The sequence below is a fragment of the Cryptomeria japonica genome, chromosome 6 (assembly GCF_030272615.1).
Source record: "Cryptomeria japonica chromosome 6, Sugi_1.0, whole genome shotgun sequence".
Taxonomy (NCBI): domain Eukaryota; kingdom Viridiplantae; phylum Streptophyta; class Pinopsida; order Cupressales; family Cupressaceae; genus Cryptomeria; species Cryptomeria japonica.
In genome coordinates, this window is record NC_081410.1 from 217,047,554 (window position 1) to 217,068,105 (window position 20,552).

The 20,552-nt window shown below is 35.3% G+C and overlaps 2 protein-coding genes across 2 annotated transcripts in view; one reads left to right on the forward strand and one right to left on the reverse strand.

Annotated features, from left to right (window-relative positions):
- The window catches only part of LOC131071401 (cytochrome b6-f complex subunit 4-like), a 30,090-nt gene extending 26,915 nt beyond the window's left edge, over window positions 1-3,175 (forward strand). Inside the window, exon 3 of the mRNA XM_058007216.2 lies at window positions 2,947-3,175. Coding sequence (XP_057863199.2) covers window positions 2,947-3,175 — 229 coding nt within the window. The remainder of the gene's footprint in view (window positions 1-2,946) is intronic.
- Window positions 3,176-3,373: 198 nt separating this feature from the next.
- Window positions 3,374-4,420, reverse strand: LOC131071402 (DNA-directed RNA polymerase subunit alpha-like). Its single transcript, XM_058007218.2, has one exon. The coding sequence runs from the start codon at window positions 4,418-4,420 to the stop codon at window positions 3,374-3,376; it is 1,047 nt and encodes a 348-aa protein (XP_057863201.2).
- Between the last annotated feature and the right edge of the window lie 16,132 nt (window positions 4,421-20,552).

A 20,552-nucleotide genomic window follows, 5' to 3' on the forward strand; every position in this document is an offset into this window, starting at 1 on the left:
ATGTGGAAACCCTGTAAGGGGAAAAACCATGGTGGGAAACCTTACCCACAATCAGATGATACTACTGCAGATAGTAAGTGTACATAATGGGGTCTGCACATGCAGAAAGGCCAATAGCCTAGAGCTTACTGCTCAATCACAAAATGGGAGTCACACTGACTATAGTTGGATGGTTAAATCCAATAAGAATGTACTGCACAAAATAGCATCTTCATATGCTAGATTCAGTACCGGTGTAATGCTGATATGATTCTACAAAAACCTAGCTTCACCTTCAAATGATGTCTTCATGTATACCTCTGCTTGATCTCACATATACCTTCACTCAATTCTTTTTTGCATTCCACACTTGATCTTACAAATAAGATCTTACATATATACCATACCCTAAGACCAATTTTAGTAGGTCAGCTCTACAAGATATTACAATAAAATCATTTTACATACAATATAATATCTAATGCAATAACTGATTAAACATGTTGGCTTAATGCATTTACATCAATAATAAATCATCTCCATAGCGTGCCATGCTGATCTGGAAAAGATAAACCTGTCGGTGTAACCCTAGATAACCTGGACCTATTTGCCGATAAAAGAAAATATGCAAATATGAATATACCAATGATTAATTCTTCAAAACAAAGTGTCCACATGATGTTTTCGACATTACCAAGTTTCTTCCATATCATTCCAAATACCGGTGAACATTATATCCTACCGATGAACCATATACCAATAACTGTGCAATAGTTACTTGCTTGCTGGTGAATGTTGCTGGATCTCCAAAGTGCTAGTTTTCAGTAGGTGTTGACATCAATGACAAAATCATACCAAAATACCAACACTTGTGTCATGTTTATAATGTTGTTTTAGGTTGTTGTGTGTCTTTTCTAGTGGTTTTGATCTCTTTTGGGCTCAAGAGGTCAAGTTTTGCCTTTCAGGCTTTGAGTTGACAATTTTTGGCAAAAATGTGCAAAATTGCCAAAAAGGTCTTCTAATGCTTTCCAAGGCATTGAAACATGTTTGATAAGTTTTTTTAAGCATGTCTAAGGTGTTTAGACAAGTTGATAAGGTTAGATTGTCAAAAATGTCTTTTGAGCAAGAAATGTTGTCATTTGGCTTGAAAAAGTTGAAAAAGTTATCATTTTTGCGTTTTTCTAGCAAAATACAGTTGTGGAAGCCTCATGTCCATACAGGGCTTGGTAACTAATTAGAAATTCTATAAAAAGGCCTCCCTTTTCCTAGAGAAAGGTTGGTGATTGTATGAGCAAGAGATTCCTAATAAAAATCATGAAATTTTGGCTTTATTCACTATTTTTTGCTTCTTTGGAGTAATAGTCTGTACTATAGCTTTGCTAGTCTGTACTGTACCTTTAGAGAGTGTGCATAGTATTTTTACAATTCTCTCCAAGTGATTGTAGTACTACTTTCCTTTGGCAATTTTTTTGTACAAAATTATTTTACTTCTGTGTGCTCACTGCCCTGTCAAGGGTTTGAGGTTCAAAAATGCCACCACTTGACTAATCCAGGTCTGGGATCCCACAAAATGGATTTAGTCAAGTTGGTATGCATGTATATAGTGTACATATGCTTCATCTTGTGCGATAATGGTGTTTGGAAGAAGGATTTGAGTGAATACTAGGCAAGTATTGACTAATCGGCTAGTAGAATGATCAAAACTCAAAATTTGCACCCAAAAGCAATTTGGAGTGAAAAAATGTATGAGGCAGACGTCTAGACATATGGCCAAGGGTGTTGATGATCACCTTGGTTGGTTAAATCAGCTTGTTCTTATTAAGCATTCTCATTTTGTAAGCAAAATAGTGAGTTCACTATTTTTGTGAATTTATTAGTATTGTGTGTAACAAGTTCCTCAAAGTACCTTTCAAGTTGTGAAAACTCTTCAAACTCATTGCTACAGGGAAGTTCCTAAGTGTCTTGATTTTTTTCCATGCCATGAAGTGTTTGGAGTGAAGTATTAATGTTTTAAAAGTGCAGACTTAACAGTAAACTAACAGTGATAGGGTTATGACAGTCATATACATGTTTTTCTAGTTGTTTGCCAAGTGATTGGCATTATGTTTGTAGGGCACTAGCAGGGGAAGGATTCATTTTGGTGTGGCAAAAGTTCTAAGCCAGTTTGGAGGCTTGATTAGTGGATATGTAATGACTTCCCAATGTGTTTGGGTCTAAACCCTACCAAACCCTGCAAAAGTGTCTCAAATAGTGGACAGTCCTCAATCTGCATTAACAGTGGTCTAAAACATAAAAAACTATGAGCATATACCCCTAAGACACCATCCAAATCAATTTTGAGGGATGAAATACCCATCGTAGGATAGGATAAGCAAAAAAGTGCCAATTAGGCCTCCACGGGCTCATAGCCCTTTTGATTGCATAACACACATTTGACTGTTTTTGTCAAAATACATAAACCCGATTATAAGGAGGAGTTTTGGGGCTTATGAAACCTTAGGAGATCAATCCAAAATAGTGAGATAAGTATCATATGGAACCTTGGACAGTGCATAGCCTCAGTCAGAGATTTTGACTTTTGGTTAGTGCATTGAGTAAGCCAAAGGCTATGGGCCTAAAACTAAGTTTGGTTGTCAAACTTGAACAAAACCTTGCTGCCCCTACATGACCATGTTGGAATTGCCTAATGCACACTAAAAACAATAAGTTGAATGTCCAGTAAGCTAGGGATTGAGAAATGTGTAGATGGGTGAAGTGAGGAATTGGATTAAGCTAGAGCAAGGGTATGAATTTCCACTAAGAAGGGAGGTTGATGGTGAAGACTTGTAGAGAGACCTATCTAGTGTAACTAAACTTGTTATTGCAAACATCAAGAGCAGACACAACCAATACCTCTTGTTCCCTTTTATGGCCTTTTGACTCAAATTGGCCTTTTGAGCACTTACCTAGCAACCTCCCTATCAGTACAGTACCTAATAAATTATTAGGTGTCCTTTTAATGGATTCAGTACCTGCAGGACTATTGACAGTCCCTTTCTTGGAGAATGTGAATCAATTTCAAAATCCATTTCATCTTCCAGTAGCTACAACAATATTCTTATTCGGTACCGTAGTAGCTCTTTGGTTAGGTATTGGGGCAACGTTACCTATCAATGAATCTTTAACTCTAGCTCTTTTCCAATTTGATCTAATTTAGAATATCTTAATATAAGAGAGGAGGGAAATCTTTTGTTTATATATCTAGGGAGTCATTTCTTTAAGATAAAGGGTCTCTCCCTAGATATATTTTTTTATCGAATATTTTCTAATATTGTTACAGAATGGTCAAAGATTTATTCCAGAAGAACTTATAAGAAGGGAATGAATGGGGAGATTGAATAGAACTCTTAGAAATCTAAATCGGATTCCCTAGTGAATCAATTTGAATATTTCGCATAAATTCCAAGATTTCTTGGACAGATTGTTTCCCAAGATGTTTTGTTTTCATTAAATCTTCTCGACTGTAATTCAAAAGGTCTGATACTGTATTTATATTTGCCTTTTTGAGGCAATTATATATCCTAGTAGAGAAGTTTAATTGGACAATATACATTTGATCAAAATTTATTCTCTTTGTATCATTCAATATATGCAAAATAGGTAAGGAAGGAGTAATATCGATGCTTAGACTATTTGTTCCATCGTTGTTCTCTTCCTTTGCATTTAGAAAGGGAAGGAAAAAGTCAATTAAATTCCGAGAAGCTTCATAAAGTGCTTCTTTAGGAGCTTCATTCATCCATATTTCAATAAATAGAATTTCTTGTGTCTCATTTTTGCTCCAATAGGAGTGAATACTGTAATTTACATTTTGAACAGGGGCAAAGGAAACATCTATAGGAAAGACAAAGGCAGCATCTATAGGAAAGACAAAGGCAACATCTATAGGAAAAATTTCATCCTTAGGATTGTAATTATTTGGATTTTGGATAATATATCTGTGGCATTTTTCAATTTGTAATGATATATCTAAGGTAATTGATTTGTTTATGTTAGCTATATGTTGTGTAGCATCAATTATTCCCACAGAAGGTGGTAACATGATATCTTGAGCGGTTACTTTTTTTGGTCCAACAACATTGATAGATCCTTCTCGAATTCTATACGCATCAATACGAAGTACAATTTCTTTCAGATTCATCAAAATTTCATGTATTGATTCTTCAATACCTATTATTACGGAATATTCGTTTGATATATTGTGAAATTTAACATGTGTGATACATGTTCCTTCTACTTCTCTGAGTAAAACTCTTCTTATTGTGCTGCCTATTGTATTAGCTTGACCTTTGCAAAGCAGAGATAGAGTGAAACGACTATAATGAAAATGCTTATTCTTTGTTCTGAATTCAATGCACTTCCATTCTGGTATCTTCATTGAGACTGCTATTTCATTCTGATTCATAATATTATTTCAAATAAATAATTTAATCATTTCTTTCACTTTCAATTTATTCAATTCTTACACACATCTCCTTTTGGGAGGTCTACATCTGTTATGTGGCATAGGAGTTACATCACGTAGATAACTAAATTGTATACCACTTTGAGCAATGGCTCGTAATGGTGTATCTCTCCCCGGACCAGGGCCACTTATCATAACTTCTGCTTCTTTAAGAAGACCTTGATTTACTAAGGTATCAACAACATTTGTTGTTGTAGTCTTAGCAGCAAATGGTGAACGTATTTTTATACCTTTGAATCCATGTGCATTCCCCATTGTAATATTTTTGCATACTACTGCATATTATCATCTTATTGTGGGTAGGTTCCCACTGTGGTTTTTCCCTTAACCGGTTTTTCACGTCAAAAATATTGGTGTTAGGTGTGTTGTTTTTATTGTTGTTATCTTTCTTTTTATTGCAGTTGATCAGATCTGAGATTGTTCTTAATTGTCTTAATTTGGTGAAAACTGATTCACCCCCCCTTTCATTTTTCCTTCTTGTTGTTGTCAACAAGTGGTATCACATCTAGATCATTTGAAAGAAGCTTAACTGCTTGAGGAGATCTAGAAGGACCAGATGGAAGTGCATTTTCAGTGTCTAGGTGAAGACTATTGGAAGATTACGGAGGAATGTTTACAAGTTTCCTCCGAATGGACTGGTTACTATTGATGAGATCAAGGAAGTTGAACATAACATAAGGGCTAAGGAAGCATTGATGAGTGCTTTGATAGATTCAGAGATGACTAATGTGATGGGACTTCAGACTACACATTAGATATGGAATAATCTTGAGGTCTTGTATGAAGGAGATGCACGAGTTAAAGTTGCTAATTTGTAGAGTTTGAAGGGAAAATATGAAACATTAAAGATGGGAGAAGATGAAAGCATAACTACCTTTATGACTAATGTGAATGAGCTTGTTATGAACATCAGATGTGCAGGTGGAACTCTTGAGGAAGATGAGATTGTTGCTAAGATATTGAGATCTTTTCTTTCTGCTCATATTAAAGATAAATTTGCTACTATTGATGAGATCCAGAGTGTGACTACTATGACAAGAGATATGTTGGTTGGTAAGCTGGCTGCATTTGAGTTGAGCAAGTTTGGAGAATCACATGGTAAAACTAAGACTCCATTTAAAGCCTTTGTATCTGGGAAGCAACTGTATGATCCAGGAGAGGGTTCACCAAGGGTTTCAAGATATGAAAGAGAGTTAAGAGAGATGGAAGAGAAAGGGAGAGAGTTGGATGAGCTTGAAGAATTTATTTCTCGGAGATTGTCTAAGGGAGCTGGTAAGTATGATGGAAAGTTACATTTGAAATGTTTCTCTTGTAATAAGATAGGACATTTTGGATCTAGGTATCCTGAAAGAATTTCTAGGTATGTTAAGCATGAAAAACATGGTATATTTGATAAGCATGATAGATATGAGAAGAATGATAAGCCCTACTGGAAGTACAAAAATCAGAAGAGATTCTATTATGTTGTTGATGAAGCTATGACAGATGAAGAATCGGATAATGGTAACTCAAGAGATGAGTTTGTGTTTATTGCTATCAAAGAAGATGATCCAGTACTAGTGAATCCTACAAGCTACATTGTTGAGGAGAAATCTTTGGCTGCTAAAATTGAAGAGAGAGATGAATGGGTAATTGACAGTGGTTGTTCACATTATATGACAGGTGATAAAAGAAATTGTGAGTATGAAAAAGTATGATGCTGGCATAGTAAGATTTGGAGATGATAAAGCTTGTGTGATTCATGGTAAAGGTTCTATATCTTTTGATGGTAAGAATAACTCTGATGATGTCTTATATGTTGAAAGATTAAAGCATACTCTTCTGAGTGTTGGACAAATGGTTGACAAGGGATAAAATTTGCAATTCAAGAATGGTGAATGCGAGATTCTGAATTCCTCCGGTGTAGAGATTGCAATAGGGACTAAAACTAAATGTAATATCTTTCACTTGAATGATGATGAAAACAGTTGTTTGATTGCTCAGATAGATGAAAGTTGGTTGTGGCATAGGAGGATGTGTCATGTTAACTTTGACTATATGATAAGGATAAGGTCTACTCAAGCTGTTAGAGATCCTGTTAGAATCACGGATCACTGAAAGGGGGGGAATCAGTGATCTTTCGGAAATAAAATTCACAAACTTATTCTTTATCCACTAGTTAGCAATGTTAAACAGTAAAGAACATAAACAAGCAATAAATAAACCACAGATCCACAACACTGAAATTTTTACGTGGAAACCTAGAAAGGGAAAAACCACGATGGGGCTGGAAACCACAATATTTATATACTATGGCTAGGAGTACATAAATATTACATAGAAGGGGAATGCAATCGCATTCAGGCTCATTTCCTAGAGCTCACTACTCAATTACAATGACCCGGAAGGCTACAAGCTTCAAGAAAGTCTCACTAACTTACAATTTTATTACAATGAGGAAATACAGTGAAATGAACTTTGAAGTAGCATCTAACAATGCATGAATGAGTTTTCGTTAAGCACTAGATCTTTGACTCTACTCGCTCTACAAATACTCTGTTTCTGCCTCAATAAACTATTGGATTATCTATGAATCAAATGCACATGTGAAACTGTTCTCAATCGCACCAAAATTGATTGCCACAATAATAATACACCGAAAGCTAATTGCCAATTCAATCTTATATATATGGTCTTATAAAAAATAATCTCCTCCAAGTCGGCTTCAAGAAGTGTAACGTGTAGCTTCAAGTTGGCTTCAATCTCTAACAAAGCATAGCACCAGACAAAAAGAGTGTAATCACACACTTCCTAAGGATATTCCCATTCACCGAGATCACAAAATCAATCACCAAATTCACCGCAATCATCAAAAATATTTTTGGACCAAAAAATCACTGATATAGCCTTGAATTACTAGTTAACTGCCTACTAGTTAACTCCTACTTTTGGATAAGAGAAATCACGACAACTAGATCAAATCTCCAAGAAGAGTTTTCATTAATGATAACCCTAAACCATAAATCAAGCATAAAAAATCACCAGATGAGTGTCAATTGCCAACAATATCCCCCTTTGGCATTGATGGCAACACTTGTGAAAAATGTAAGTGTTGAAACCTACGAAACTTGTACACTGGATCAAGAATGAAACAATTCTAAGGCTCCCCCTTAGGTCAACAACCCAAAAACTTGCATCGCTGAACTGTATAGTTCATACACAATCAGCCTGTACATTTTTCACCTTATCTCTCCCCCTTTGACAACAATGTCAAAGATACGGTGTGCAACAAAATTTCTTGTACATTAATACACACCAGATGATCAAATCTATACATACTTAAGTACTTGTGCATATGCAACCTTAAGGAGCCCAAAATAGGTGTCCCACCATGCCCGCAATTTCTCCAACATAGAAATAAAACCATTCAAAACATAAGCATGGACTTCTATAGCTGCCAACTCAGTTGGTATCTATTGAGACATATTCTGCATGTAATCCATCTTAAGGTACACTAAGGTGTCTAACCGAGGACCAAATAGGTTCTAGAGTTCACCTACTCTCCTTACCATTTTCTCCTTCTCCTTCTCAAAGTTCCTAAACTTCTCCATAATATTCAAAATTTGGCCTTCAATATTGTTGGTTAAGTTAGCCGTAGGGTCATAATCTTAAGAAATATGAGATAACTAACCTCTACAATCATCTATCTGCTTGTCTATTTCAGGAGAAACATTTGTCAAAACTAGACAAGACTTATAAATATTACCACCTTCCATTAAGGCCTCATCAATTAGTTTTAATTCCTTTTCAAGTTGGCCTTATCACTATCAATCATTTGCAAAAATATTTGTACTTTGGCATCTTTGAATTTATCCATAGCCTAATGGGTTGCTGCCTTGGTCAAAGAATCAAATTGAGAAGATACGAGATTTATTAAGTGTTGAAGCTTACTGGATGAATTGGTATCAGTATCAAGTTGCAGTTCTGGTACCACTTATTCTAAAACTTTAACATATTTCTCAATAAGCTTCTTCTCTTCTGACTCAAATTGTGCTAACTCTTGACTAGCTTGAGCTTGGAGAGAAACAACATCAATCATCCTTCCAGCCAGAGACATTTGATTGAATGGCTTGTCAAAACTGATGTTAAACTGAGGAAAATTCCCTTGGCTTTGTATTTTTGAAGTGTCAATTGTCATAAGGATTGGAGTTTCTGTTATTTTTACTTTCCCTTTTATCTGTTCCTCTTGTTTTTCCTCTTCCTTTTTCTTGGTCTCCTGCTCTGCATTACCTTTATCCTCTATGGGTGCCTCCTATGCATCGGTGTCATCACTTGGTGCACCAACCTCTGCCTCAACTAACTTTTCATTTTCCTTAATTGCCTCAACCTCTACTGAATCCAAAACTTTTTGCTCTACAACATCCTTGGTGTCGTGCACTTTATTTACTTCATGCATCAGAGGATTCTCTTCCTGAGTGGCTACACCTTATGAGTCGGATTCAACTAGCCAGTTCTCAATGAGAAACTTCTTCCATATCCCAATAGTTTCTCTCCTTATTTCTTCTACTCTGTCAAACATAAGGCTATTTACCCTGTGTTTTCTCCTTAATTCCTTTTTATTTGCTAACAAAATCAATCTATCAATTTCTTCAACTGTGATATTGGTGCACTGATTGACCAGTTCACTTTCCTTTATTTCCTTATCCATCCGACTTGTAGATTTTCTTCTAGCATCAATCAAACTGTACAGATCTTTCAAAAGATATTTTTCCAATTCAATTAACACTTTACTAAATACATCCATATACAAAACTACAACTTCCTCAATCTACCTTTTATCCTTATCATCTAAATTCACATAATATACAGAAATATTCTTCAAATTTCCATCTTTAATGATTTCATCAATTAATTATTGAATAGATAAGGGAGGAATAATATGATACTTGGTTTTAGCAGACTCCATCTTATTGGATTCAATTGCCTCATCCAAGTCTGATTTTTTTCTCCCTCCTCTCTTAGGTCCGCTAGCCAAAACAGGGTCATATTTTCCTTTCTTTTCCTTCTGCCCTTTCTTCTCTTCACTAGATTAAGACTTCTGGATCACCCTTGCAAACTCTCCTTTCATAGGGGCTTTTCAAATTTCCACATCTGACTCTTTTCAAATGCCACCAAGGAAATTACCACATATTCCCTCTAAGGTTTTTGCTTCTTCCTTAAAACACCTTTCCACTTTGCACATGAACAGGAGGGTTCAAACTGAGTCGAAGATGTCTTCACTGGAGCGGGAGAAGACCCTATCACCTTAGGCTTTGTTGGAGCTAAAGAAGTCTTTTGTTTCTTTTCCTTTTCTCTTGCATCTCTTGCAACTCTGACTTTCTCTCTTGTGTGACCTTCTTCAACAATAATTTCCTCTACTATCTTAGCAACCTTTATTTTCCTTTCTGGTTCAATGAACTTGGTGTGAAGTTCCATGGATTTTTCTTTGCAAGTTTCAAACCTTTCTTCTTTTGTGTCTAACAAAGAATTCAGTAGATGTTGTGCATAAGCATCTAGAGTTCTTATATCGACCTCATAGCACATAGGCAAGATCTATTGGCAATATTGATTGTGGTGTCATTGATGTCAACACGGTGCTCAGGTTGGATATGGTTCTTTCCCGGTTGGACTTGGTTTTGGCTGATTTCAATCTAGTATGATCAGATCCTTGGATTCGGCTTTGGATGGTTATATGCTTGTCATATGTAGTTGGTTCATGATTTGGTGCTCCAAAAGCTATCGCTTATGTTCTGGTTTACCAGTTGATATTTCTTAGTACCGGTTAGCTTTATCAGTTGGTGATATTCAACGATATGGTTAAGAGATCTTGGTCCAGCTTACAGAATTGGTTCCTAACATGTTGAACGTGCCTCTTGATCATGTCCTAATTATTTGGTGGATTCGTATTGGCTGGCTGATGATTTTCTGGTCCTATTTGGATCCGGTTGGTTATTCTATGCTATTGCATTGAGGGTTTCTACCGATTGATGAAACGTGTGCATATAATTATTTGGGAATTTGAATTAGGTTCATGCTATGTAATGTAAATAATAATATTGGTCTGGTGGTATCGTGTGATGTAATTTTTATAATTATGGGTTATGGGCTTAAGGTTTAGCTGACCTTGTTATCAAGGTTGATGATCTGTATTTATAGGTGACTTATTCATGTAATTTGGGTGTTGATGATTATGTCTGCATTATCAAAGAAAGGTTTATGTGTGAAGAAGGTTAGATCATTCAACAAAGGGTGTGAAGAATTTTGTGCTGCAGGGGAAACATTTGTGCTTAATCGGAACTATATCAAGCATTAGAAGATGTTATCTTCACCGTTCATTTTCTCCGGATTGTAGTCTGATGTTTATGTAAGTCAATGAGACTTCTTTTTGTGATGAGCAATGAGCTCTAGGCAATTGGCCTGATTGCAAGTGCAATCCCCATTGTAATTATTTTGCATAGTGTTGCAGAAGTATTTTCTAACTATGGGTAGGGTTTCCCACCGTGGTTTTTCCCTTTATCGGGTTTTCCACGTCAAAAATATTGGAGTTGTGTGATATGTGCTTTCATGCTTTATCTTTTATTGTGTTGTTTATATTGTGATTTGGTAAATGGTTTACAATTTGCATAAACTATTTAACTTGTGGAAAACTAATTCACCCCCCCCCCCCTCTCAATTTTCCTCTGGTATCAAAATTGTCTAACAATTGGTATCACAGTGAGGTCCTCTCTGTAGAAGCTTAACCAATTGAGGAGATCTGATGGCATCAACTTCTACATTTGATCCCTACCAGAAGGAGAGTCTAATATTTGATGGTACAAATTACAAATTATGGAAGGAATTAATGAAGATTCATCTAAGATGTCTTGGAGCTGAAGTTTGGGAGATAGTAGAAAAAGGGTATACACTTCATGATCCTAATTCTAGAACACTGGCACCTCCTAATGAGCAAAAAAGAGTTGATAATGATTTCAGAGAAAAAGAAGCATTATTAAATGTTGTATCAGATGAGAAACTATTGAATGTCATAGAATTGGAAAATTCAAAATAGATCTGGTTGAAGCTTGAAACTCTTTATGAGGGTGACCAAGCAGTAAACATTGCAAAACTGGAAGGTTTCCAAGTGAGATATGAAACTTTGAAGATGGAAGAAGATGAGAAGATAAGTTCTTTTATGGATAGAGTGAATGAGATTGTCATGGGAATCAAATGTTGTCATAGAAATGTCACTGATGATGAGGTTGAGTAATTAATGAACTTTGGACAATGTCAAGTACCCCTATTACCAGAGATACATTACTTGGAAAATTAACTGCTTTTGAACTTTAAGAAATTGGAGATCAAAGTGCTACTAAAACAAAGACTGCATTTAAAGCATCTAGCTCTGGTAAGTATAAGATAGACTGGAAGGAGTTATATGCTAAAGATTTGGAAGATAGAGAACTTGAAGAGTTAGAAGCCCTAATTGCTAGAAGAATCCCTAAAGGACCAGCTAGAAGTAAGTATGAAGGAAAATTTCCTTTTAAATGTTTTTCATGCAATAAGATTAGTCATTTTTCTTTTAGATGTCCTAAAAGAGCTGCTAGGAATCAAGAAATATTTATGAGGAGTTATAAGCCTAATCCGGAATATCAGAGCAAACCTAGATTTAGAAGGAATAAGGATAAATCATGTTACTATGCTAGTGATGATGATTTTGGTATTAGTAATGATGATGATGATGATGATGATGATGATGAACTTGTGAGTGGATCCAATAATAGAAGCTCCAGTAAAGATTGGGTCTTTATTGCTATTAAGGATAATTTTCCAGAACCTGTCATTGATATAATTCATACTACGGAGAAGGTTCTAGCTGCTAAAATCAAAGAGAAGGATGAATGGGTTATAGATAGTGGTTTCTCACATCACATGACTAACAACAAGAGGAAATTCTTGAGTCTGCAAGAATTTGATGGTGGACTAGTCAGATTTGGAGACAACAAAGCATGCAAGATCAAAGGCAAAGGAACAATATCCTTGGATGGTAAGACTAATAATAACAATGTTTATTATGTTGAAGGTTTGAAGTAATCTTTTGAGTGTAGGTCAAATGGTGGATAGAGGATTTCATTTTCAATTCAAATATGTAAAGTGCAAGATTATCAATATATCTAGATTGGAAATTGCATCTTGAACTCAGTCCAAAGGAAATATCTTTCATTTGAACTCCAGTGAGAAGGCTTGCTTGATTGCTTATATTGATGAAAGTTGTTTATGGCATAAGAGGATATTGGCATTCTACACTCTTATGAGAATAGTCGATGTTGTCATAGATGGAAACCAACTAGAAACCAACTGGAAATTATTTGGATACCCACTAGTAGTTACCGGCACCCGCAATAGACTTCTACATACACCGGTAGACACTTCACCGGCAGCGGAAATAATGCATATCGGCACTCAAGCCGACATGGAATAAAATTTGTTTATTGTTTTATATTGTAATTATCTTTTGTAAAAGCCGATATGGCATATTATAAAAGACTCATATATATGTGTGAGACCTTATAGGTCATTTGAGAAGAGATAAGAAGATATGATATAGATGAGATTTTTGTATAAGGTGATATAGTTGACAGCGAAGGTTTTGGTAATAGACTGAGCTTAAACCAGTACTAAACCTAGCATAGTTGATGTTGATCTGAAGCAGTACATTGTATTGGATTTTGATAATCTATTTGTAAGTCAGTGAGACTTTTGTTTTGTAATTGAGCGGTGAGCTCTAGGCTGCTAGCCTTCCTGCATGTACAGGCCCCTCATTGTAAGTAATATTTATTCATTTTCCAGTGAGTGAATATTGTGGTTCATAAATCCCACTGAGGTTTTTCCCACACCAAGTTTCCTCATTAAATATCTTGTGTTATGGTGTGTTCTCTATGTTGTCTCTTTTATTCTTATTTACTGCATTAATTCTTATTTACCAGTACACTATTTTGGGATACAAAGTTCTAAATAAGTTTAAATATTCTGCTAACATGTTCGACACTGATTTACCCCCCCTCTCTCAGTGTCTTTGGGACTGTCATTGATTCTAACAATTGGTATCAGATCTTGGTCCTCTATTTTCAAAAGCCTAATAGCTTGAGGAAGATTCTAACACCTGTACAGATGGAGAACTTAAGAAAACAATTGGAAGGAGCTCTTGTAGATTATGAAGTAGAGAAATTGAAGAATATCAAACTTGAAGATGATCTAAGGACTGCATAGAAATTCATTAAAGGACTTCAGGAGTACCTTGCTAAAGCACAAAATAAAAGAAAATAACTTCATGAGAAGATGCAGAAAGATGATGAGGAAAAAGAAACTCTTAATGAACTTGCAAACAAGTTGAGATAGGAAAATAGTAATATGAAGAATTAAATGCAAGATATGACTATGAGGTTATGTAAAGACATTGAAGTCAAGAAAAAGAATGAAGAAGACTTGACTAGAAGACTCAGTGATACTGGAAATGAAAAATCTAAGACTTAGTCATGAAAATGATATGTTAAAGACAGATCTGATTCACATGCAACATGATAAAACTAAGCTTATGAGACAAAAGGGAATTATGGAAAATGAGTTGGCTACTGTAAATCAACACAAAGAGAAATTCAAGAAAAGTTCAGAGGAGCTTGATGAAATACTGAAAAATCAAAAACCTAATGAAGATACTAATGGATTTGGATTTGAAGTTGGAGTAAGTTCTAGTACTGCAAACAATCTAGATGAGAACAAACTGGTAAGACAACCTAATGCTTATAAGTTTAATGGCAAATGTTTTAATTGCAACAAATATGGTCATAGAACAAATCAGTGTAGATTTAGAAACAATTAGAATATTAATGCACCCACCGGTCAACGTTCCAAATGCAACAAAGTTGGTCATAATTCAAAAAATTGTAGAATGAATGTAAAATGCTATATTTGTGGAAGATATGAACACCTATCTAATCAATGCAGAACACAAACTGCCATATGATATGGAAAGATTATTCAGAGGAATAATGTGACTTCTTATGCTTGTAACAAAATTGGACATATTGCTAAAATTTTATAGAAGAAAGACTTCACCGGAAAACAATAAAGGATCCAGTTTGAAAGGCAAAGAAAAGGTAGATGAGGTAAAGCAAAAAATTTCAAAACAATGGATTAGGAAGAGAGATCAGAATGTTGATGAAACTATCTCTATACCGATAGAACAGAGTAATCCTTCACCGGCAGGAGATTCTTCATCCAACTGAGAAGCAACCCTTTGGGGCTATTGCAGTAAGTTGAAAATCATGCAGATTACCCTCGATCGATGGTTAGAAGATAGATTTTTTCCTTATCGGCAGATGTGTTAAGTTTTCACTTAACCGATGAGCATTTAATGTAGTTGGTGAGAGATGTCATTATAAATCAGCTAATTTCCCTCATTTTTGATTCACCGAGCATTCAAATTAGAAGAGAGCGCAAAAACGAGCGAAGGCATTCAAGGCGAAGGTACGGTGTGATTTCTTCAGGCATTCAGAATATTTTCAAGCAGCTAAAGGTATTTTTAAATGGCTTCTTCTTCTGCTCCCAAGTTTATTCAGAACCCTACTACTGTGGAAAATGTGAAATGCCCTAGGCCCGTATTTAAGATAATTCCCGAAGTAGCTAAGAAAGATGACTCTATAGGGGCATTTTTGAAAATTCCTAAAGGTGTACCTTTTGCATAAGACCCTAGGATTTATATACATTGTAATATAGAAGAACTAGGTTCCAAAGAATTGATGAAAATGTTTACTAGAGTGATTTGTGATGAAAATGGAGTTGTCAAACCCGAACACAAGATTATAGAAACTCTAGGTTTTGTGGAGGTATTTAACATTCCCTTCTAGAGGAAATAGTAAGAATTGTTTTGAGTAGAGCACATTGAGAATTCTTATGGTTGTATTTTGTCTACAAAATAACCTAGCAAGAAATTAGGGCAGTAACTGGTTTACCCTCAATTGGCAACAGACCTAATAACACAAAGAAGATTCCCAACAACAAAGTGATAACCCTAACAGGAGCAACATCTGACAATATATCACTGAGCCTGAATGATATCAAAGACATCAATGTAAGTTTTGTAAGTATGGTGTTAGGATACAAGACTACACATGCAAACAGGCTAAATTTAGTTTCTAGTCTTTGTATTAACAGTGCTTATGAGATGGTTAACAACAATGTAATGATAGATGTGTGTGAATGGCTGAAAGATGAACTCATTGACAATTTGAAAAAGATTAAAGGAGATAAGAAAGGGAGATTCCGCTTTGGAAATCTTTTGGTATGTTTAATGTTGTATTTCACTAAGGAAATCCCCGGTACAGGACCTAAAGACTTTGGATATGATATACCGGTAGGAAAGAAATTACAGGAAGCTTTTATTGACATGGGAACTACAAAGGACAACAACATAATTGAATACTTCAAAACCTTCCAAGCTAAAATGAAAACTAGAGAAAGGCTACCATAGAGTGTAGTGGACAAATATAACAAAGAAATTTGTTTTGTTATGAAGAAAGATGAGACATGGATGGAAGTTGTACTCCCTAGGACTGTATGGGTGACTGAAATGGGATATGAGATAGATCTTAACATTCTTCAGACATATGCTAAAGCTTGACTAGATGCACCGAGAGAACCATCAGAAAAAGTTTTTGGTAGTGTTGAGACTATTGAAAGTGATGTAAAAACATTGAAGAAAAGGAAGAAAAGAGAAAAATTTATTAGAGATTCTTCTAAGAAAGTGAAGGAAATCAAGTAAAATGTAATGAACATCAGTGGAATATCAGCTAGTGAACTTGAAGGACTGCAACCGGAGGCACACATTTCACCAGTTGGCACATCTTCTGGAACCGACAGTGACAAGACAACAGAGTTTAAAAGAGTTGAAAGGAGGAAGAGAAAACCTTCATTGGTACCCTCTCCTTCACCTAAGAGAACAAGGACTTTGAGGAAGAAACAACAAGTAGTAAGGGGACCACCAAAGAAACTGACACCAAAGAAGAAACAACAACCTGTTACCCCTTCTTTGAATGACTTATTGAATGAGATAACTAATGATGGAAATTTGGCCAATGTACACCAACTGTATAACACATTTAATGATTCTTATAGGGAAAGCATTGAGAACAGTATAATTTTACATCTGGACATATACAAAAAGGTTTTAATTGAAGTTGTGGATGACTTACCCAATGATTTGTATAGGAGATTGGAAGAAAAAAGGATTGCAGTGATGGAATTAGATAAGAAACTGAAAGTTGAAAAACTTCTAGCTGTACATCCTGTAAATTCAAAAGAGGAAATTGATGAATTAATTTATGAGGCTAACCGATATGTTTTGCTAGTAGACACCAGCAAGTAAGTTTAATGGTCAGAAGAGTAAAAGAAATTGCAGATGAAACTGTTGATAACTGGGATATATTTTTTGTGGAGAAGGAAAAACAAGAGGAAATGAACCGACCAAAGAAGACATTTAAAGTATATTAGAAGGATAAGGACAAGGGCAAAGGTAAAATTGGTGGTACTCCAAATAGCAAGATCATTGACAATTTGCCGCCACCTTTGGATACTGTACCGGTACATATAGATGATCCACCAGTTATTAACACTGAAGGTATTACACATGATGACACAAATCTTTAATCTGAGATACTCTTCACCATGATTGTGGATACTCAGGAAGTGAATATTTTTGTAGATAAGGATAGTGCAGAGGTTAAGGAAGACAATGTTGATAGTGGCAACATGGCTAAAAAATCAGTAGAGACTGATGAGGTTGAGATCCCAACCCAAACAGAGCAACCATTAGAAACAGAGAAACCTACTGAAGGAATAGATGTTGGCACAGGGCCACTAGAGACTGAGATACCGACAATTGAACTTACTGAGCTACATGCTGAGGTAGAGGTACACACTGAGGCAAAGGTACATACTAAGGCAGAGAAACTGGCAATCACTGTGACATCAAAGCAGTCTGAGAAACCCTTGCTAGTTAAGATACAAACACAGACTAATCCACCGGAGGTAAACACAAGTAAAATGGTTACAACTAACGGAAGCACAGAGGTAATTAAGGCAATTGGTTAGACATCTGGCACATCAACAAGTGAATTCAGACCTACCAATGTTATAGAGGTACTTTTGGATTCAATCAAAAAGATAACAAATTGCAATGCTTTGGCCTACAAGGCAATTGATCACACTGTACCAATTCTTAAATTGATTGCATAGATCATATTAAATATTCTTTAAGTAAATTGGACACATTGTCCAAATTTATTGCTGACAATGTAAATAACAGTTGATAAAGTGAACGAGGATACAATAAAGGAGAGAGTTGAAAAAGAGAAGAACAAATTCTTTGATGACACCATAAAGAAGTGCACTAAACATCTGAATACATTACTACCAGCACTGAACTCTACTATTCTCTTGTACAAATAGCTATACAGGGAAACACACAGACCTCACCTTCTGACAGTGAACATAAACAAGGAGATCAGCAAAATACAAAAAGAAATTGATGGCATAGCTGATAACATAATAGGTTCATCTGGTCACATATCAATTTTTGAGCAAGGGATGATAGGATTTGAGGAAAACTTAGAGAAACTTGAGAAAGAAAAGACAAGGATAAGGTCTAATGTCAAATAGCTTAAGCATAAACTTGGTCCTAAGTTGGAAAATCTTATTTCTCAGAGAATTGAAATAACTAAGGCATTACTTTGGGAAGAACGATCACCGAAAGATCACATGCATCATCTCACCAGCACGATCCAATAGACTGAGGAAACCTTGAATGACAGCAAAAGGTTTATGCAGAGTCTAAATTTGGTTTTAGCAGATATCTTTCAGATTGTAACCAATCGGTTACAGGCTTTGAGGTGAAACTTTTGCACTCATTTGACAATTTTTGACAACCTTTTTCATTGATGTCAAAGGAAGAGTAGTGGAAAGAAAAATGCTTATTTAGAGGAGATCATTTGCTCAGGGGGAGCACATCTTTTTGGAAACTTTTTGGACTTCATTTTTTTGAACAGTTTTTGGATTTTTCTCGTGAGTGTTGCCATCAATGTCAAAGGGGGAGATTGTTGGAATTTTACACTCTTATGAGAATAGTTTATGTTGTCATTGAAGGCAACCAATTGGCAACCAACTGGAAATCATCTGGCTACCCACCGATAGTTACCGACACCGGCAATAGACTTCTACATACATTGGCATGAACTTCACCAACAATGGCAATAATGCATATCGACACTCAAGACGACATGGAATAAACTTTGTTTATTGTTTTATATTGTAATTATCTTTTGTAAAATCCGACATGGCATATTGTAAAAGACTCATATATATGTGTGAGATCTTATAGGTCATTTGAGAAGAGATAAGAAGATATGATATAGGTGAGATTTTTGTATAAGGTGATATAGTTGACAGTGATGGTTTTGGTAATACACTGAACTTAAACTGGTACTGAACCTGGCATAGTTGATGTTGATCTGAAACAGTACATTGTATTGGATTTTGATAATCCATTTGTAAGTTAGTTCGACTTCTATTTTGTAATTGAGCAATGAGCTCTAGGCTGCTAGCCTTCCTGCATGTGCAGGCCCCTCATTGTAAGTAATATTTATTCATTGGCCAATGAGTGAATATTGTGGGTCACAAATCCCACCAACATTTTTCCCACACCAGGTTTCCTCATTAAATATCTTGTGTTATGGTGTGTTCTCTATGTTGTCTCTTTTATTCTTATTTACTGCATTAATTATTATTTACCGATACACTATTCTTGGATACAAAGTTCTAAATAAGTTTAAATATTTTGCTAACCGGTTAGACACTGATTCACCCCCCCCCCCTCTCAGTGTCTTTGGGACTGTCATTTATTCTAATAGAGGATATGTCACATGAATTTTTATTGCATAGTGAAGATCAGTTCAACACAACACCGGTTGTCATAGATTTGCCCTATTATCAAGCCTCATAATCTTGTATGTAGAGAATATCAAATGGGTAAGAAAGTTAGAACTTATTTCAGAAGCATACATGATAAATCTAATGAAATTCTTAATCTTAATCATACTGATCTACGTGGACCAACAAGGACTAAAAGTTTTCAAGGTGATAGATACTTTATGTTACTTATTGATGATTATTCTAGAATAATGTGGGTTGCATTTTTTAAAGAAAAAATAGAAGCTCTTGAGAAATTCAAAATTTTCAAAGCTATCGTTGAGACAAAAATAGGATTGATGATAAAATGTTTAAGATCATATCAAGGTGGTGAATTTACATCTGGTGAGTTTAACAACTTTTGTGAGAAGCATGGTATCAGAAGACAATTTTCTTCACCTAGAAATCTACAACAGAATGGAATAGTGGAAAGAAAGAATAAAACTATCTTAGATGTTGCAAGGTCAATGATGATGGAAGCCAAATTTCCTGATATCTATTGGAGAGAAGCTGTCAATACTACGACATACACTTTCAACAGAGTACATATAAAAGGTGATATTGGTAAGACTCCTTATGAATTATGGTTTGGTCATACTCCTACTGTCAAATATTTCAGAATTTTTGGAAGTAAATGCTATATTAGAAGAGATGATGCATTAGGGAAATTTGATCCTAGATGTGATGAAGGAATATTTTTGGGTTATTCTACTAAGAGTAAAGCATATAGATGTTATAACAGAAGATTGAATAAGATAATGGAAAGCATAAATTTCAAGGTGGATGAGCAAGGTAATAATCAAATCAGATCATATGATTATGGACCGAAAGATGAATTTGTTAGATCAGAACTAGTAGTGCAAGAATTCATTCAGAGCATTGATCTAGTTGCTTTGGTAACATAAGAAAATTCCATAGTGACTCTTGATGAACAAAAAGAGTCAAAAAATCAAGATAATTCAAAGACTCCCAGGTATGTAAAGTTGAATCATTCTAAAGATCAAATCATTGGAGATAAAAGGAAAGGTGTGATGACAAGAAGAAGGTTAGTTGTTGA